Here is an 18,292-nt window from a genome sequence, read left to right on the forward strand (position 1 = left end):
TAATGCAGTTACTTTTCCAATATACATAGTTTAATGTGTGATGTGTGTATCAATACATGGTTTCCTGTCTAGCTGCCTATGATTCGAGGACCACAATGGAAACAAGACATGTGACTTTATTGTGTGTTCTATTCCAGACTGCTGCATTGCTCGCTGGTGGATTTGATTTGATCAAATAAAAATAAAATAAAAAAGCAGCCACAGAGAAAGCCCCAGCCTGCAGTGCACATACATGTACACACAGTGTATATTTAACTATAGCTTACTTTATAATCTAATAGTATTCATGATGTTTCTACCATGAAGTTTAACTATAGCATACTTTATAATCTAATAGTATCCATGGTGTTTCTACCATGAAGTTTAACTATAGCTTACTTTATAATCTAATAATATTCATGGTGTTTTTACTATGAGGTTTAACTATAGCTTACTTTATCATCTAATAATATAGCTTACTTTGTCATCTAATAGTATATTCACAATGTTTTACCATGCCATTAAAGAGGCACTTTAAACACCAAAAAACAATGCTGATTTATTTAACATAATCTCACACAGTGTATCCCAAAACTCTACACCGTTTTTACACTGCATATTAATTTAGTTATATATATAAGACAGTTATTGAGATGAATGAGTTTGAATATGTTGTATTAATTACAGTTCAGTGAAATGATGTATATGAAAAAATAGCGATAGGGATGGCAATACTTTTTCACTAACATAATTTCACTGAGCTGTAATTAACACAACACAAGGATTCAGCGTCTCAATAACTGTCTCAACTGAATAATTGTATACAAAACTGTTTCAAGTTTTGGGATATGTGTGAGGGATGATGTGCGAAATAAATCAGTATTGTTTTGTGTTTCTTAACCCTATTTTCTGAAAATCTGCCTAAAAATACATACCTAAGTAAATGGAAGATTGCTCCACTTCTACAAGGTCCATTTGCATGTTATTGGTATATATGGATATCTATGGATCTCAGGGAATGTATTCCCAGTGTCTGTATTGTGAAATATTGATATAAAAATATTGTGAATATCTTTTACATTTAAAATAAATGTTTTATCTTTGATGGAGAATAACACCATGCTAACATTGACCAGAAGAATTGCGACTGAGCTCATTCAGCACCTTCTTGAAATCACGTGTACAAATAATCTAAGCAAATGAATAAAGGGCAGATGATTAAACATGAGATTTTGTAGAGACAGTACTGAATTCTGCCATCCAGACACATGCAATTTGAAATATGATTATAGAATATCAGGCCTATAAATGACCTTATTATGGCCAAGTCGCACATCTATGGATCGGGCCAAATCTCCCCTTTCCAATGGCATAGTTCAATCTGGATTTAGTATCACCAGGCGTGATTCACAAATCATGAATGAAATCTACTGTAAGTACAGTTACTTTTTTATAATGTCAATTTCTCCGCCATTTCTCACCAGATTGCAATGCCGTTTCTTGCTAGACGTTCACAGAAAGGTAGGGAAACTAACTGTGTTCTGTTTTATGGCAATAACATTCAGGTTTGTGGGATATGATCCCGAAAAATAAAAAAATCAATCTAGAAGTCAAATGATTGACAGGGGCTGGCGTGAGCTGGGAAGTGTAGTTTTTTTTAATTCGAAAGCCCATTTAAACTGGGTCTCTTCTCTGAAAAGATTACACTCAAGTTAGGTTGCGCCAAATCCTCGCCTTTTTCCGACTCGATCCCCTGAGATATCTAGAACTCATATTTCACTAATAACACTTAAAACCAGTAGTAAACAAACATAGTGCTGGAAATATACACGTTGCCTGCTGTTTTGACAGGCTTAGGGTCTTTACTCTTGGCTACATTTGAAAAAAAACACAACATTAATTCATACATTCTGTAGAGATGGATTTATGGCGTGATGTCATTGTTGGTCCGGTACCGGACCGCTCAGGCTTAAGAGCTTAAACAGTAATCATGAGGTGTCATTTGATTACCACTCTGGCTGTGTGTAGCTACTTGTCATTCTCTTAAAGATTCATTCCTGGAGGGCAGGTTGACAGTTGGTACTGTACTGTAGATCTCCACTGACAGATCGCTCTTAGGCTTTGTTCAGACTGCAGGAAAATCTGATTTGTTTCTCAAAATCAGATCTTTAACTGTCCGCATTGTTTATTTGCAAGGTATCAGATCTGATGTTTGTGTCCAGACATCACCAACCTATATCTGCATGGGTTGCGTGGTAACGTGTGAGTGAATGGGTAAATGTGAGGGGGGAAATTGTAAAGCGCTTTGGATAAAAGCGCTATATAAATGCACCATTTATCATTATCTAACTTGCTACAGAGTTGGTAATGTTAGGTATGTGAGTGATACACCTCTTTAGCAAAGCTATATACACACACCAATCGGACGGTGTTATAAAAAGATGACTAATGCAGTACTACTCTGTAACCAAAATATGGCCAGGATAGAGAGAGAGGGGGCTTGGTTAGAAGAACCTTCCCTTAGAGGTCTGAACTATGGTAAGGAGTGTTCACTTTGTTCTGTTTCAGCTAAGGTTATGAGATACTGCGGCATGGTCATGCTGGACTTACAAAAGGCCTTCGACACTGTCAATCACTCCATTCTAATGGACAAGCTAAAAGCAATTGGTTTTGATAGCCTATCAGTGAGCTGGATGCAATCCTACCTGGAGGGGAGAGAACAGATGGTAGAGGTAAACGGTACTCTATCCCCCCCCCTCACAGTGAGCTGTGGTGTTCCACAAGGAAGCATACTAGGACCGCTACTCTTCCTAATTTATGCAAATGACATGTCGTCAGCCTGTGACTGCAACTTGTTCCTGTTTGCGGACGACTCAGCCCTGCTGGTCTCTGACAAGAACAAATTGCAGGTTGAAAAAACCCTCAGCACGGAACTAGGCAAAATCTGCATATGGCTCGCTGATAACAAACTATCATTACACATGGGCAAAACAGAGTCCATTCTCTTCGGTTCAAATAACAAACTCAGCAAGACCGACGGCTTCTCAGTTACAGTGGGTGACAATATTGTCACAAGGAAAGACGAAATTACCTACCTGGGTTCCATCCTAGAGGCAAATCTTTCCTGTGACAAAATGGCATCCAATGTAATAAAAAAAGTCAACCAACGAACTAGATTCTTGTACCGGATCTCCTCTCTGGTAAACAAGAATACCCTGAAGACTCTGGCAGGAGCACTCATTCAAGGGTACTATGACTATGCGTGCACCTCATGGTACCAAAGCACCTCAAAGGCGCTTAAAACAAAATTACAAACATCACAAAACAAACTGGTCAGACTACTACTTGACCTGAACCCCAGAACCCACCTCACCCCTGCCCACTTTGCCAACCTAGGATGGCTTAGAGTAGACGACAGAGTACAGCAACTTGCAATGGGCCTGGTCTACAAGATACACTATACGACCGGGGTGCCCATGTACATGTCAAAATACTTCCCAAAGGTCAGTGAATACCACAACCACTACACCAGAGGAAGCTCAACAAATCATGTTAAACCCAGATTCGGCTCAAACAAGGGACTAAACACGTTTCGCAATTATGCCACAACAATGTGGAACGCCCTACCCAAAGCTGTAAAGGAATGTGAATCCCTGCCCACATTCAAAACCGCCCTTAAAGAGCACCTACGGGAGGCTGCAATTCGAAACTGGCCACCGTAAATGCCCAAAACCCCCACCACCTCCTAATAGACAGTCTCCTCCCCACCGCATGTATATATTCCCTCCCCGCCGTATGTATATTTCCCTCCCACCCACCCACCCCCTCCTAATGTACAGTCCCCTCCCCATCATATGTATATACTCTGTCAGGATCTAGGGGTAACAGTACTGTATATTTGAATACCGCCTATGTCACAAATGTATCAGTACTAAATACCTATATGTCCCTATGCCATAAATGTCATGTATGTTGTGTATGTCATAAATGTCTATATGAATTGAAAATGGGGGACCCTGATGGAAACAAGACAAACGTCTTTCTCAGGTCTGCATCCCCTTAACAATTGTATGTATTGAGCCGTACTGTATTGTACCCATTCTGCAATCTGTTAAATAAAGTTTTCATTCATTCATTCATGCAGTTTCCAGTATATCTTTAATTTCCCACTATAATGAAGTCATACAGAGGAGTCTGGATCTCCAATCATATGCTCCAGCAGTGCCTCCATATCTGCCCTCATTAGCCGCATGTGTGTGTGTGTGTGTGTGTGTGTGTGTGTGTGTGTGTGTGTGTGTGTGTGTGTGTGTGTGTGTGTGTGTGTGTGTGTGTGTGTTACACTGTGCAGATTGCTGGCCAACTGTGCTACTCCCACGATCCATCTGTGTTGTGGGATAGTTACGGAACTCTTGTGACACGACTGGTAAGAACATTAACATCTGATCCTCTTTGAAAAAGGGTCTGTTAAAAGGTTAGGGGTTAAAGCTGCACTGTGTAAGATCAACCCCCTGTGGCCGTGATAGGTTACTGCACCTCGTTTAAACAGGGCAGATAAGAAAAAACGGCAACACATTTAATTATTTTTATTCTTCAAGGAAGTTAACTTTGAGTGCCGTTTTACATTTGTGTCATTCACATTTTATGCTCTAGAAATTAGACAGTAGTCTTTTACGGATCTTGTGAAGAGCACATCGCTGTTGAGAAGCTCTTGTTCAGCTCCATGATTTAGCTTAGCTAAAGAAGACACATTTCTTTCATGAAAAGGTCCATAGTGCAGGTTTAGTGCAGTTAAGATAGTGCAGTGCAGGTAAGAGTACCGTAAATGTTGCGTTTAGGTACGTAGATATGTCCGGTCAAAATGCCAGCCGAACTGTGTCAGGATTAGCGTTTCAGCAACGACACGCGCTAGGGATTTCAGGTCATGTTTGGGTCAAAAAGTGACCACTTCACTCTGCTTGGATATGTAGGGAACTGGCTTTTAACTAAGTGACCACTTCTCTCACTCTTGGATATGTAGGTGCACTGGCTTTTAACTAAGTGACCACTTCTCTCACTCTTGGATATGTAGGGAGCACTGGCTTTTAACTAAGTGACCACTTCTCACTCTTCTTGGGTATGTAGGGGGCACTGGCTTTTAACTAAGTGACCTCTTCTCTCGCTCTCCTTGGATATGTAGGGGGCACTGGTTTTTAACTACCACTTCTCTCACTCTTGGATATGTAGGGGGCACTGGCTTTTAACTAAGTGACCACTTCTCTCACTCTTGGATATGTAGGGGGCACTGGCTTTTAACTAAGTGACCACTTCTCTCACTCTTGGATATGTAGGGAGCACTGGCTTTTAACTAAGTGACCACTTCTCTCACTCTTGGATATGTAGGGAGCACTGGCTTTTAACTAAGTGACCTCTTCTCTCACTCTTGGATATGTAGGAACACTGGCTTTTAACCAAGTGACCACTTCTCTCACTCTTCTTGGATATGTAGGGGGCACTGGCTTTTAACTAAGTGACCACTTCTCTCACTCTTGGATATGTAGGGTATGTGTGTATGCAATTGCATGCATATGTGTGTGTGTGTGTGTGTGTGTGTGTGTGTGTGTGTGTGTGTGTGTGTGTGTGTGTGTGTGTGTGTGTGTGTGTGTGTGTGTGTGTGTGTGTGTGTGTGTGTGTGTGTGTGTGTGTGTGTGTGTGTGTGTGTACCTTCGTGGCCCTTGAGTGTGGTGATGGTGGAGTAGGTCTGCCTCTCCAGCTTCAGCAGTGTGATCTGACCGGAGTAGTCTCCCACAAAGGCATGCTGGGTCTCGTGGTCGTATCTGGGCACAGAGTCAAGGGGAACAACATTCTGGACATGTCCGCCAGGTGGTGAGGGAGATACTTCCAACAAACGCACACGGACACATTTTTGTACTGCGATACTCGAGTAATAAAGGAGGATGTAGTAAACTGAGGAGCTTTACTACATCCGTTCCCAAACCTCCTTACCTTAACTTGACCGGGATCCTTGCAGTAAACATAAAAGCCCAATCTGTGATCCCAGCCTAAACTAATGGGCAGCCCCACCTAGCGAAAATCTAAAATAGGAACGGGAGCATGGAAACAAAAAAAAAAAGAAGGAAGAGTCATTACATCAGAACACAAGCGTTCTATCATGCCCTGCTTGGTGCCAGTTCTAGTATTAAAACCTATGGGAAATGCCGTAATTCCTCTAATAGTAACCGGTATTCAATTAAAAACCGGGTCTCTATTAATGACCGGGTGCGCTGTTGAGCTAAGCAATTATAAGCCGGCCTCCTAATACAAGCCGGGTTTCATGTATATTAGAGGAATTACGGTATTTCCCTCAACGGATTTACCATAGGCAATATATTTTGTTATTGTTGTTATATGGTGGCCTGGCTGTGCAGTAAATACCATATAATGGTATGGTGTTAATGTTTACCAAGAGAGTAAGCCTACCTCAGAATTGTATAAAACGAAGTTATTATTATTATACCAGTATTGTGATTGCACTATTTTACTTTATTTAACTTTTTTTGACCACCTGTAATTGCACTGTTTACTACCGTATTTCATAGAGTACTTGGTTTCAATAAATGAACCCAGTACATTTTACTGGGTTCAAACTGACACAAAATGTTGATTTATTCATTATGATCGGTTTGAAAATTTCTCCAGACTTTTCATAATCATAATTTGAACATCGTCGCTGGCGGAAGAAAACCTCGTAACTTTTTTTACAAAGTTTAAACAATGGGAATTGGGAAAGCATTAAACCGATCATCTGTCTAAACCTTGTAACTTTATTCGCCCTCAAATCTGTGTTTGTTTTTTTCATCTCCTGAAAAGTTGGGTTTTTGGAGTTACGAGGTTTTCTTCCACCAGCGACGACATACACTTTGCTGCCTGTATGTAAGAATGCTTTCCACACACACAGCGTAGGATACTGTAGGCAGGAGGCCCAGGCGGTGAAGTAGTGTCTTCCCAGCATGCTGCCACTCTGGGTGCACATCCAGCTCAGGCTCTTGTCGTGTCCCGTACTCACCACCCACTCACTCTCCAGAGAAAACACCATGTCTGACACCCTGTTCTGGTGGGCTGAAACACACACACACACACACACACACACACACACAGAGACAGAAGGTTAGTGCACACGCACACACACAATGTTTAATAAGCATCAAGTGTCACACACAAACACTGGATAAACATCTCATTGCTTCAGAGGAGATCAAACATTTCTCCCAGACTTGGGGATTTTCATCCCCAGCCTGGCACGGGTAAGTACCATTGCAGACTAATTTGGCCTTTTCTATGTAGCTGAAACATTCCATCACAGACGCTGCTTTGTCGGGCAGTAAATCTAGGCCAAGTCAGGCCAATCCCCCTCGGTATCTCCGTGCTGCACCTCTTCAAATTAAACCATCCAAGGAAACGGATTGAGAGGCAATTTCTTTTTTTTTGTAGTAATAGTAGTAGTAGTAGTACGTTTTGGAGCACACACAGGATCAGGTATAGCTTTGTTATCTCTATCTCTGACCAGAACTCTCATTACTCTGCATTCCAGTTCTGGAGGGCGACCTTGGCTAGCGTGGCTTTTAAAGATACAACTATTCAAAACTCACCATTCCTGCAACTTAGGATGAACATAAAGGCATTTCCACAGAGCTTAGGTCAGAAAACACACATGCTTCACGTTCATAGAGATGAACAATTAAAACAGCAGTCGGAAGAGGAGGGGCTGGATTAAAAGTACAGTTTTGACTAAACTGCTTCATTTCTACAGTGCGACTGTGTGTAAATGTCTTTATTTTCTACCTCCGTTGCAGCAGTGGTGAGTTTTGAATCATTTTATTACTTAAAACTCATTGAATGCCATGCTGTTTTCCCATCTCTAATCCCTGGCGGCAGCGTTTCAGACCGGTTTAACGATGTTTGTAGACTCATCGTATATTCTATATTATAGCTATGGAGACATACTATGGCTAATTTGAAAGGCAATATTTATACTCCAACAGGGAACAAACCGTTTATTTCTACATATCGTAAAACCTCAAATATAGGACGGGTCTTGTATTTACCTCAGCTGCAAAGAGCACCAGACCTTTATTAGAGAGGCTTATATAAGAGGCAGGCCTTAATTTCACAAACTGGCCAATTGTAATTGTGATTGATTGATTTTATTTAGACATAAACATATACAGATCACATGAGTATTTGCTTTGTCAGGGTGAAACTGTGGTGGATTAACGTAATTCACACTGAAGTTGGAACTGTCTATAGGTTGCGGGGTCCGGGGACGATTTAGCGTGTGGTACCTACCTTCTCGACTACCTCAGTCGAATCGAGTTGATGATAACATGCAGTGGCTTTAGCTGACGCTGTCATAGCCATCATGATCTGTGATGCCGACTGGACAACGCCATATAGATAGCGAACATTAACGTTTGCTAAACAAAGCCGGCGTCGTCCAGCCGACACCACAGATCTAGATGTGACGATGTTAGCTAAAGCTAACGCCAGCGAGAGGGAAACGTTAATGTGCCGGTAGTCAGTGTAGCGGGAGGCAGCACTTAATTTGCATTGGCAAGAGTTTCTCATTCTATATCACGGCACGAAAAATAAAAAATCACTTTTTTTTGCAACCTTATATTGGAAGCCGGCCTGTATTTGTGTATGTATCAAACCCCCGGCTTATATAAGAGGCCCGTCCTTTATTAGAGTACCCTCCACTATTAGAGGATTTACGGTACATCCGTTCCTGCACAATCCCAGGCTAAAGAGAGTGGCCATTTCCCAAATTTGCTCATTTTCTAGGTAGAGAGATATCGCGTCTTTTGTGAATCATGGTGAGATTTGCAGTTGGACAAGACCCCCCATGTATTTGTAATCCATAAACGTACCTCGTCCATTTTGTGCGCCAGCGACCGTACATTTGCAAGAAGCAGGCTGGGAAGAGCGGCGCTATGAGGAGCCAGAGCTAGCCTCAGTCGCGTGCTAGTTCTGCTGCCCCACTTCTGCTTTCGATCACTCCCCCGCCTATGAGGCTCCTTGTCCGGGGAGGCGATGTAAACAGACCCGGTGTGCCCGGAGGTCTGACGATGTCGTTTGGTCCATCAAAAAAGATGAAAATATCCAGTAATCAGACATGTGAACCAATGTCCAGTAGCTCTTGTCTTGTGTACAAAGGGTCAGCGCGAATATACTGGGCGAATAGACTGAACATGAGTATGCAAATAATAGTTGATTTGCCGTTCCTGGCAAGACAAAAAGCTGCTGCTTGATCAAGCGCGGCCATCCTAGCATAAATTTACTCAAAAGGTAGGCGAGACTGCCACCTATCAGGATTCGATCGTTATCACAGTGTTACCAAATCCATACACAAGGTCCGGGGGACTGTCTAGTATCATAATAAAAAAAAGAAAACATAAAACAAATATACTCGTTTTTGGCGTTCAGCGAATGGGCGCCAAAAATGTATATACTCGTTTTTGGCAGTCAATGAGTTAAAAATGCACGCTAGCTAGGGTCGTGCTCCAGAACTGGAATTATGTAACACAATTATGGCGTTCTGTATCAAAGCTAAAACTATCCCATGATCTGTTAAACTAAGGTGAATGTTTGTACAGTGAGCAGGCTTGGTTGTTGTTGGTGGCAGGTATGTCAATGACGTTATCAAGTGGGCAACTCCTATCACACATGTCTCTGACATTTCCACGGAAACAAAATACCTCATGGAGGAGGGTTAAAGGGGTAGTTGTGTTTTTGTGGAACCCTAGACCTATTTGCTACTTACCACTGCTGATGTTGGTCAGTAGAGTCCTCTCAATTCAGGAACAATCCCGCCATAATAATTAAAACCATTTATAGTGACAAGCCACTTGAAGCGGTTGTACAGTTGTATTTGGCGGTACATGCTCTGCTCTCAAAATGCTTTCGGAGGTAAATCCATGCAAGCCTGTAACGGATTTGGCTGAGAGCGCAAATAAAAATCACCCCCATAGGGACGTCCTGAGGAGAGCCTTTAGCGACTACATCCTCAGATGATGTGAGTGATACTGAGAGACAGCAAGTCAGTGTGGCATGTAGAGAGCATATCTAGAGGATGAGATAGACTGATGCAGCTGTGGAGGTGATGGGAGTTCTAACCAAGGCCATTGTGTAGCAACACAGCATGGCCTGCAAGCAGTGGCAGAGTGCAGACACCATAGAGATAGAGGGAACACTCCCTATCTACACAACAACCAAAGTGTTGCCTTTGTTACTGCACCACAAGACAGAAACCTCCACCTGTTTTCTACCCAGAATATAACACTGTTCCTTCCTCTTTTGAGTTTCAGTACTGGTGGTTGGAACACAGAATTGTACACCTTTACCAAGCGTGATTGGGTTCTGTAACCTCTTGACCAAATAAATCAGAGCCTCTAGGTGGCGGTATACACGTGAGAACAGTCAATCGCCCCTTCTACGTGTGGTAGATCATCTGTCTCACATGGTGTCGGGCCATGAGCAATGGGATCTTTCAGACGCACTCGCTCCATGTATCTCTATGCCAGCCATGCACTGAATAGCAGGAGATAGAACGGCTTAGATGGACTGCCCTGTTGACAAGAGTTTTAGCCTAGCTGATTATGATCGGTGTGCATTCTGAACAGCTGATGGGAATGATTGGCACGCATGACTTCCGTGTCCTGCAGGAACTAACGCTAAGCTACATTTCTCAGCACAATCCATGCTGTTCCTCATACTAGCTCCAGATAAGACAAACCAATGCAAAGTCAATGGGGTGGAGTACATTTCAGTGAGCTTCACGTCAGCTTGTACAGAGAGGAGCTTGACCCCATTGACTTTGCATTGGTTTGTGGTTCAACTAGCCAAAGTTAGTATGAGCCTCTGAGGAACAGCGTGAATGGTGCTGAGAAAGGAATCTACCAATCAACATCATCATTGGTAAGTAGGAAATCCCTTTAACTATTCAAAATTAATAAATGTGCTTTTTTTTGCTATTATTTTGACAATGTACAAAAGGTCATTTCAATACAGCACTCAATTCAGTGAGAACAAGTGATAGTGATATTCACCCGCCCTCTCCTACGACACGGGATGTGTGTTCAGTTTTCACAATACAGTCCTGGTGAAATGGGGAAATCAAACCCATGGTGCTTCCTGACATCAAACAGTGCATGCTGGCACCCAAGAGCCACCTCATCTCTATACCCATTACCATTACCCACCACTTTGGACATTGATCAGCCCTACTCCCCTCACAACCACCGCAACCACATGACAACACTCACTGTAAACCCACAACAGCACTACAAACACGCTCGCTTTTTCTTTCTGCTGAGCGAAGGCCTGGTGGGAGAAACAGATGGGAGACTTTCCAACCGTGACATCTGGTTTTCTGCCTCCGAAGCAGTACTCTCTCTCCGGTTCAGTTTCCAACCAAAACGCTGGATTTTCCACTGATGAGAGCATGGAGGAAGACCAGGCTGACTGGCTGACTGACTGACGACTAGGTCACAGGGACTGGGTTCTTTGGGTAAGGAGGGTGGGAGGAGTACTGCCATAATCAAGCCAATAATGTTGCAATGACAGAATATAATCAAATGTAATCAAAGATGTCATCTGACTTGAGCCCGTTTCCCTCCCTTATTAAGTGGGACTGGTGTGTGTGTGTGTGTGTGTGTGTGTGTGTGTGTGTGTGTGTGTGTGTGTGTGTGTGTGTGTGTGTGTGTGTGTGTGTGTGTGTGTGTGTGTGTGTGTGTGTGTGTGTGTGTGTGTGTGTGTGTGTGTGTGTGTGTGTGTGTGTGTGTGTGTGTGTGTGTGTGTGTGTGTGTGTGTGTGTGTGTGTGTGTGTGTGTGTGTGTGTGTGTGTGTGTGTGTGTGTGTGTGTGTGTGTGTGTGTGTGTGTGTGTGTGTGTGTGTGTGTGTGTGTGTGTGTGTGTGTGTGTGTGTGTGTGTGTGTGTGTGTGTGTGTGTGTGTGTGTGTGTGTGTGTGTGTGTGTGTGTGTGTGTGTGTGTGTGTGTGTGTGTGTGTGTGTGTGTGTGTGTGTGTGTGTGTGTGTGTGTGTGTGTGTGTGTGTGTGTGTGTGTGTGTGTGTGTGTGTGTGTGTGTGTGTGTGTGTGTGTGTGTGTGTGTGTGTGTGTGTGTGTGTGTGTGTGTGTGTGTGTGTGTGTGTGTGTGTGTGTGTGTGTGTGTGTGTGTGTGTGTGTGTGTGTGTGTGTGTGTGTGTGTGTGTGTGTGTGTGTGTGTGTGTGTGTGTGTGTGTGTGTGTGTGTGTGTGTGTGTGTGTGTGTGTGTGTGTGTGTGTGTGTGTGTGTGTGTGTGTGTGTGTGTGTGTGTGTGTGTGTGTGTGTGTGTGTGTGTGTGTGTGTGTGTGTGTGTGTGTGTGTGTGTGTGTGTGTGTGTGTGTGTGTGTGTGTGTGTGTGTGTGTGTGTGTGTGTGTGTGTGTGTGTGTGTGTGTGTGTGTGTGTGTGTGTGTGTGTGTGTGTGTGTGTGTGTGTGTGTGTGTGTGTGTGTGTGTGTGTGTGTGTGTGTGTGTGTGTGTGTTAAGGCTGTCCCCGAACCCTGTTTTTGGGATTCGAACTTCGTCAGGGTTTTTCGAACCTTCGTTTTTAATAAAAAAATATATATATTTTTTTTTTTTTACTATCCTCAAACTAAATCCTCAATTTGAATAAAGTGATTAATCTGATTAAATTAGTATTTTTTTTTATTAAATCAACTTTCCAGCCCCAGACCCAGCCCAGGGAGAAGTCCCAGCCCAACTAAATCAACTTTCTTTAATGAATATAACTCATCAGTTTCTTTTAATACTATTAGTGTAGCCTAATCTTTATCTGCAACTGTGAAGAAAAACCCCATTGGTTTAAACAGAATTATTAAAAAAAAAAAAAAAAAAAAAAATTTATTAAAAATAAAAAATGTGAATGTTGATTTAGAATTCGAATGCCAACGTAACGAACGAAGGTTCGAACGTTTGGGCTCAGCCCTAGTGTGTGTGTGTGTGCGTGTGCGTGTGTGTGTGTGTGGTGAGTTTTCTAGGACAGCGGCTCGAGGGCCCCGGGTGAAATGATGAGCCATGACTTCCTGTGGGAGTCTTGTGGAGAGAGACACTGGCTTTCGCCCCGAGGCATGGTGGGAGGGGGACCGGATGATTTCTCATGGGACTGGGAGGGGCCGTCCACTCACAACACTCACACACCCCGAGAGCAAACTGACCCAGACAAACACACACACCCACCCACACACACGTACACTAATGCAACCCACTCTAGTGGTTTATGTAGCCGTAACTATACTGTAATGTAATTGTAGCAACATCAACACTCAGCAGATTGGCTAGGCGTTTGCCAATTAATTAATTTGTTCTCCTTTGTGTTACTGGAGAAGGAAATGCCCCTTTCTGAGACCTTACCTGGATATGTCTTGACATGGTCCATCTTATTGAAGTCTTCAGAGATGAGGAACTCCTAGGAAGCGCCAAAACAAAGAGCAGACGTTAACTTAGGATCACGTGTCATTAACAGGGGTTTCCCTACCTTTGCCTACCTACTCCTAGGCAACCCCACCTAAGCGTTTATGACCACCTAAATTAAAATGCGTTACTTTGTTGTTCATCCGAATTAGTTCTGATAATGTCTTTTTTTAACCAAGGTGCGCACTAAATGACCCTGGTGATACTGCCTGTACCCCCCCCCCCCCCCCCACTCACACACACACATGACCACGGCGCAGTCTAAGCCGACATGTTAAGGCACTCGCGATTCTCTCGATATATATATATGTTTCGTTTTTTTACCACTATGAGTAGCATAGATATTTGGGAAGTTGATATTGATATTTGATATTTGGGTTTCTTCATTGAGCGCTTATCCTTATCATTAGGGCACAAGTAGCTTGTGTTTATTATACATTTTCCTTGTTTAGGACTCCTGTATGGGTTTGAACTAGGGTTGTAAAGGTACACGTATCCGTACCGAACCGTTTCAGTGTGTACCGTAACGTACCGAACGGCTGTGTAGTGTACCAAACGAATACAAAGGTATGTTATCCACTAACGACCGCCCAACGGGGGCTGTTTTTTTCACAATAATTTCAATATAGAATATTCGTTGACAGCCCTACAAGTACAATTCGTTACTGCACACTACATCACCCACCCCCGAGTGAAACATGGAAAGCCAAACTTTCCCCCACTGTACCGAAAACCCGTACCGAACCGTGACTTCAAAACAGAGGTACGTAACTACGTACCGAACTGTGGTTTTTGTGTACCGTTACACCCCTAGTTTGAACAGTTGAAAGGTTGCTGTGGTCTTTTAGTGACACACAAGGAAACTATTTGGACAACTCTGATGGCAACGGTGCCCAAGGAGTTGCCTCTGGCATGGATTTTATTTGCCAGTTGCTGGGAGTGTTACCCATCATCTGCATTGCCCGAAAAAAATACCCAGTGCATTATCACCCATAAGTCTTATTCATGCAAAGCACACATTGGCCAGGTTCAAGTTCCCCTCTAAACCTCTATAAAAGCCCTGGCGAATCCTTGAGAGGAGGACAGATATTGAAAAGGGGGCCTATTTAAAACCAGAATTGCAGGATTTTGAGCTGGGCTACTCAAAAACAGTACAGGCGTTAGGCCTGGGGTTGGAACATGAGGTCATCTGTACAGCTTGGCTCCACTCACCACAATGGCTCCATTGTCCTGCCCTATGAAGATACGCCGACTATCATGGTGGTACGACATGCATGAGCACGGAGCTAAGGTAGAGAGAGAGACAGAGAAAGATAGAAATACACTGTGAGAAGGCAAAGATATACATTACACACTTTGAGAAGGCAAGGATACACATTACACACTTTGAGATGGCAATGATACACATTACACACTTTGAGAAGGCAAAGATACACGTTACACACTTTGAGAAGGCAAGGATACACATTACACACTTTGAGAAGGCAAAAATATACATACTGTTCTGTTGTATGTTATCGATTAGACACAGTACAAAATAGGCTACACACATGATGATCATCCAAACACACATTACCATCCAAACACAGGCAGGGTAGCAAGCACAGGTTGTCCCTGTGTATTAACTATTTGACAGCCAAACTAATGTTGTCTACCTAAAAGGAAAACTTTCAAGTATTTTGTATAATTTATTTACACATAGCTTGTAACTTCATTCAGAATTGTGTCGTTTCTTTGGAGTTAAGCTTCCAAATCCATTCCAAAAGCCTTATTTGAACTTTAAACTGCGTTTACAATTTTTGCAAAAATGCACACGAATAGCAGTTACCAACTCTCTACAGAAGCCATGGACATGCCTGCACCAAAGATCTCTCACACGCACACGACACACACACTTCAGTTTTCCCCTGCAGGTGGCGCTAACAGACTTACAGGAGACAGTGTGGTAGATACTGGGCCAGTACTGGCCGCTGTCCCTCTTCAGCCATACCCGAATGGTTCTGAGGGAGAGGGAAATCACATGATCAAAAACCCACAGATGCTCTTAAAGGGGAACTCCAACATTTTGGGAAATTAGCTTATTTAACATCTTCCCTGGAGTTAGACAAGAAGATACATACCTTTTTTGTCTCTGTGCGTGCATTTTAGCTTTGGGAATAGACGCTCCGTTAGCATAGCTTAGCTTCATCACTGGAAGTGAGGCAGGACAGTAGCCTTACAGTGCCTTACAGTGTATTGCAAGGTCTGACATTGACCAAACTTGATATGCATGACCTTGGTGGGCTCTAGGTCAACTCCTGAAAATGGGGTCAATGTCAGACTTTGCAATCAAAAGTTAGGGGGCTAATAACCCTTGCCATAATTTCAGTGCGCCCCCTAACTTTTGATTGCAAGGTCTGACATTGACCCCCTTTTCAGGAGTTGACCTAGAGCCCACCAAGGTCATGCATATCGAATTTGGTCAATGTCAGACCTTGCAATACACTGTAAGGCACTGTAAGGCTACTGTCCTGCCTCACTTCCAGTGATGAAGCTAAGCTATGCTAACGGAGCGTCTATTCCCAAAGCTAAAATGCACGCACAGAGACAAAAAAGGTATGTATCTTCTTGTCTAACTCCAGGGAAGATGTTAAATAAGCTAATTTCCCAAAATGTTGGAGTTCCCCTTTAAGGAAGTGACAGAAAACAGCTTGATGTAGTGAAACAGGTTCTAAGCACAAACTGTGGGAAGTTTTACATGTAGCCTAATGATATAGGGCACATTAGTAAAGATACACAAGACATTTTCTGCCATGCACATACACTACAAATAATTGACTGTTTTATCTTACCTCATTTTATATTTTATTTCATCTTACTACGTATTGTTACCATTCTTGTAGGCTATTAATTGTTGACACACAAAACACATACATTGCATTACCTGCAATGCCCCTGTAGTGTATTGTTGTGTATTTGACAAATAAAGAACTTGAACTTGAACTAGGGATTGGGACTAATATATCCTAGATAACATACTGGACTATGAGAACCAAGAGTATGATGTGGCATTGGTTGATTGAACATTTTATTTAACAGATTGCAGAATGGGTACAATACAGTACGGCTCAATACACACAATTGTTAAAGGGATGCAGACCAGAGAAAGACTTTCATCTTGTTTACATCAGGGTCCCCCATTTTCAATTCATCATAACATATATGACATACATGACATACAGATAGACAGTACTGCTACATCTAGACATTTATGACATACCAGATCTACAAATACAGTACTGTTTGTGATTAAAAAAAATTAAAGTCTAAAAAAGAGAGTATATACATTTGAGGGGGAAGCAACTGTACATTGGAGGTGGTTGGGTGGGGGTTGGGTAGGCGGGTAACTGTACATTGGAGGGGGTTGGGTTGGGACATTTACAGGGGCCAGTTTCGAATTGCAATCTCCCGTAGGTGCTCTTTGAGAGTGGTTTTGAAAGTGGGTAGTGATTCACATTAATAGACATTGTGCACATTAATAGACTAGGACTAGGGTAAGTAATTGTTGTTTTACCTGACAACAACAACAACCCCATAGACTCGCCAAACATTCCACATGCAAACAATTTCTCCTTCTTGGTAATAATAGAAAACAAGTATGGCGCGAGGACAAACTGAAATTACTCTTGAGTTTATGTTAAGCTAAAACAGAAAATGCATCTCAAAAACCAGGAGCGTCAATGACTGGAGTGCACATAGTTACACTTCAAGTGTCTGCACACTTGGCATCAAAGTGACGACGCTGCACCATAGCACCACAGCTTCCCCTTTTAAAAGCAATGTAGGCTCGACGTTTGAAAGGAACGAGAACATATTCAACCTATTGTCCTTCTATTATTATTATTTTATTTTTTACTAACGAAGCATGACACCCCCGTGTTCATGTTGTAGCCCGATGCATGAGCGCAAATATCCTTGGACAGAATCCCTTCCCTGTGCAGCTGAACTGGGGATGATGCCGAGTGAAGGATGATGGTGTCGAGGAGACTCGTCTGTTTAAATCCAGCTGCAGGTCGCGGTAGCTAACGTTAACCAAACGCTTGGTTCAATAACAAACTAGGAATTCATTGACTGTGTCCGATCCATCTGCAGAACACAGATAATAACGTCATGATGGAATCGTTTGTTCAACCCGGTGGTCCGCGAATTAACACCAGCAGCCAAAGCTAGTGATGGATCCGGTTATTACATTAAACTGCTCTGCCCTATCGTTACATTAGATAGCCAACAGTTTAATCCCTAACGTCATGGCTATCATTCAACACGTACCATAATAACACGGCCCATGAGTACATTTTAGCTTGTAATATTCTACCAGGTGCGGCTTTCTACCGACCCGTTACTTCCAATTAAGACCAGAGTTTATTATTATACCCAGCAAATAGACGGAGCCCACTTGCTAACGTTAGCAGAACTGACCTGTCCTCGCTAACCGTGATCACTCCGTCTTCTTTCGGGATCAAAATGGCAGCATTTACGGCATCCGAATGCCCTTCGATCTTGTTTAGGAGGACCGGTCTAGAGGTTTGGGGTCTCGAGTGAATCTCCGCCGCCATGGTTTATTACGAGCAATGTTTTCTTTCTTGATGTGTTTTCCCCTCTCTACTCTACTGACTCGCCAAGCGAGGATCAGCTGATCAGCTAAGCGGGTCTGTCAGGATTACCGTAATATCACGAGTGCAGCGCCACTACCCCATGAGATAATCGCGCACACATTTTTTTTTATTACACATCAATATTCTTTGATTGATTGATTGAAAACTTTATTTAACAGATTGCAGAATGGATACAA

General features: G+C 42.8%; 1 protein-coding gene across 2 annotated transcripts in view; it reads right to left on the minus strand.

Annotated features, from left to right (window-relative positions):
- wdfy1 (WD repeat and FYVE domain containing 1) overlaps nt 1-18,091 on the minus strand; it is a 135,769-nt gene extending 117,678 nt beyond the window's left edge. For both annotated transcript variants that reach the window (XM_084319352.1, XM_084319350.1), the window contains exons 1-6: nt 17,920-18,091; nt 15,394-15,461; nt 14,674-14,747; nt 13,402-13,456; nt 6,924-7,074; nt 5,680-5,792 (exon numbers count right to left, since the gene is read on the minus strand). In XM_084319352.1, coding sequence (XP_084175478.1) covers nt 5,680-5,792; nt 6,924-7,074; nt 13,402-13,456; nt 14,674-14,747; nt 15,394-15,461; nt 17,920-18,056 — 598 coding nt within the window. In that variant the 5' untranslated portion in view covers nt 18,057-18,091. The remainder of the gene's footprint in view (nt 1-5,679; nt 5,793-6,923; nt 7,075-13,401; nt 13,457-14,673; nt 14,748-15,393; nt 15,462-17,919) is intronic.
- Nucleotides 18,092-18,292: the final 201 nt, after the last annotated feature.

The sequence above is a fragment of the Notolepis coatsorum genome, assembly GCF_963971535.1.
Source record: "Notolepis coatsorum genome assembly, chromosome: 1".
Taxonomy (NCBI): Eukaryota; Metazoa; Chordata; class Actinopteri; order Aulopiformes; family Paralepididae; genus Notolepis; species Notolepis coatsorum.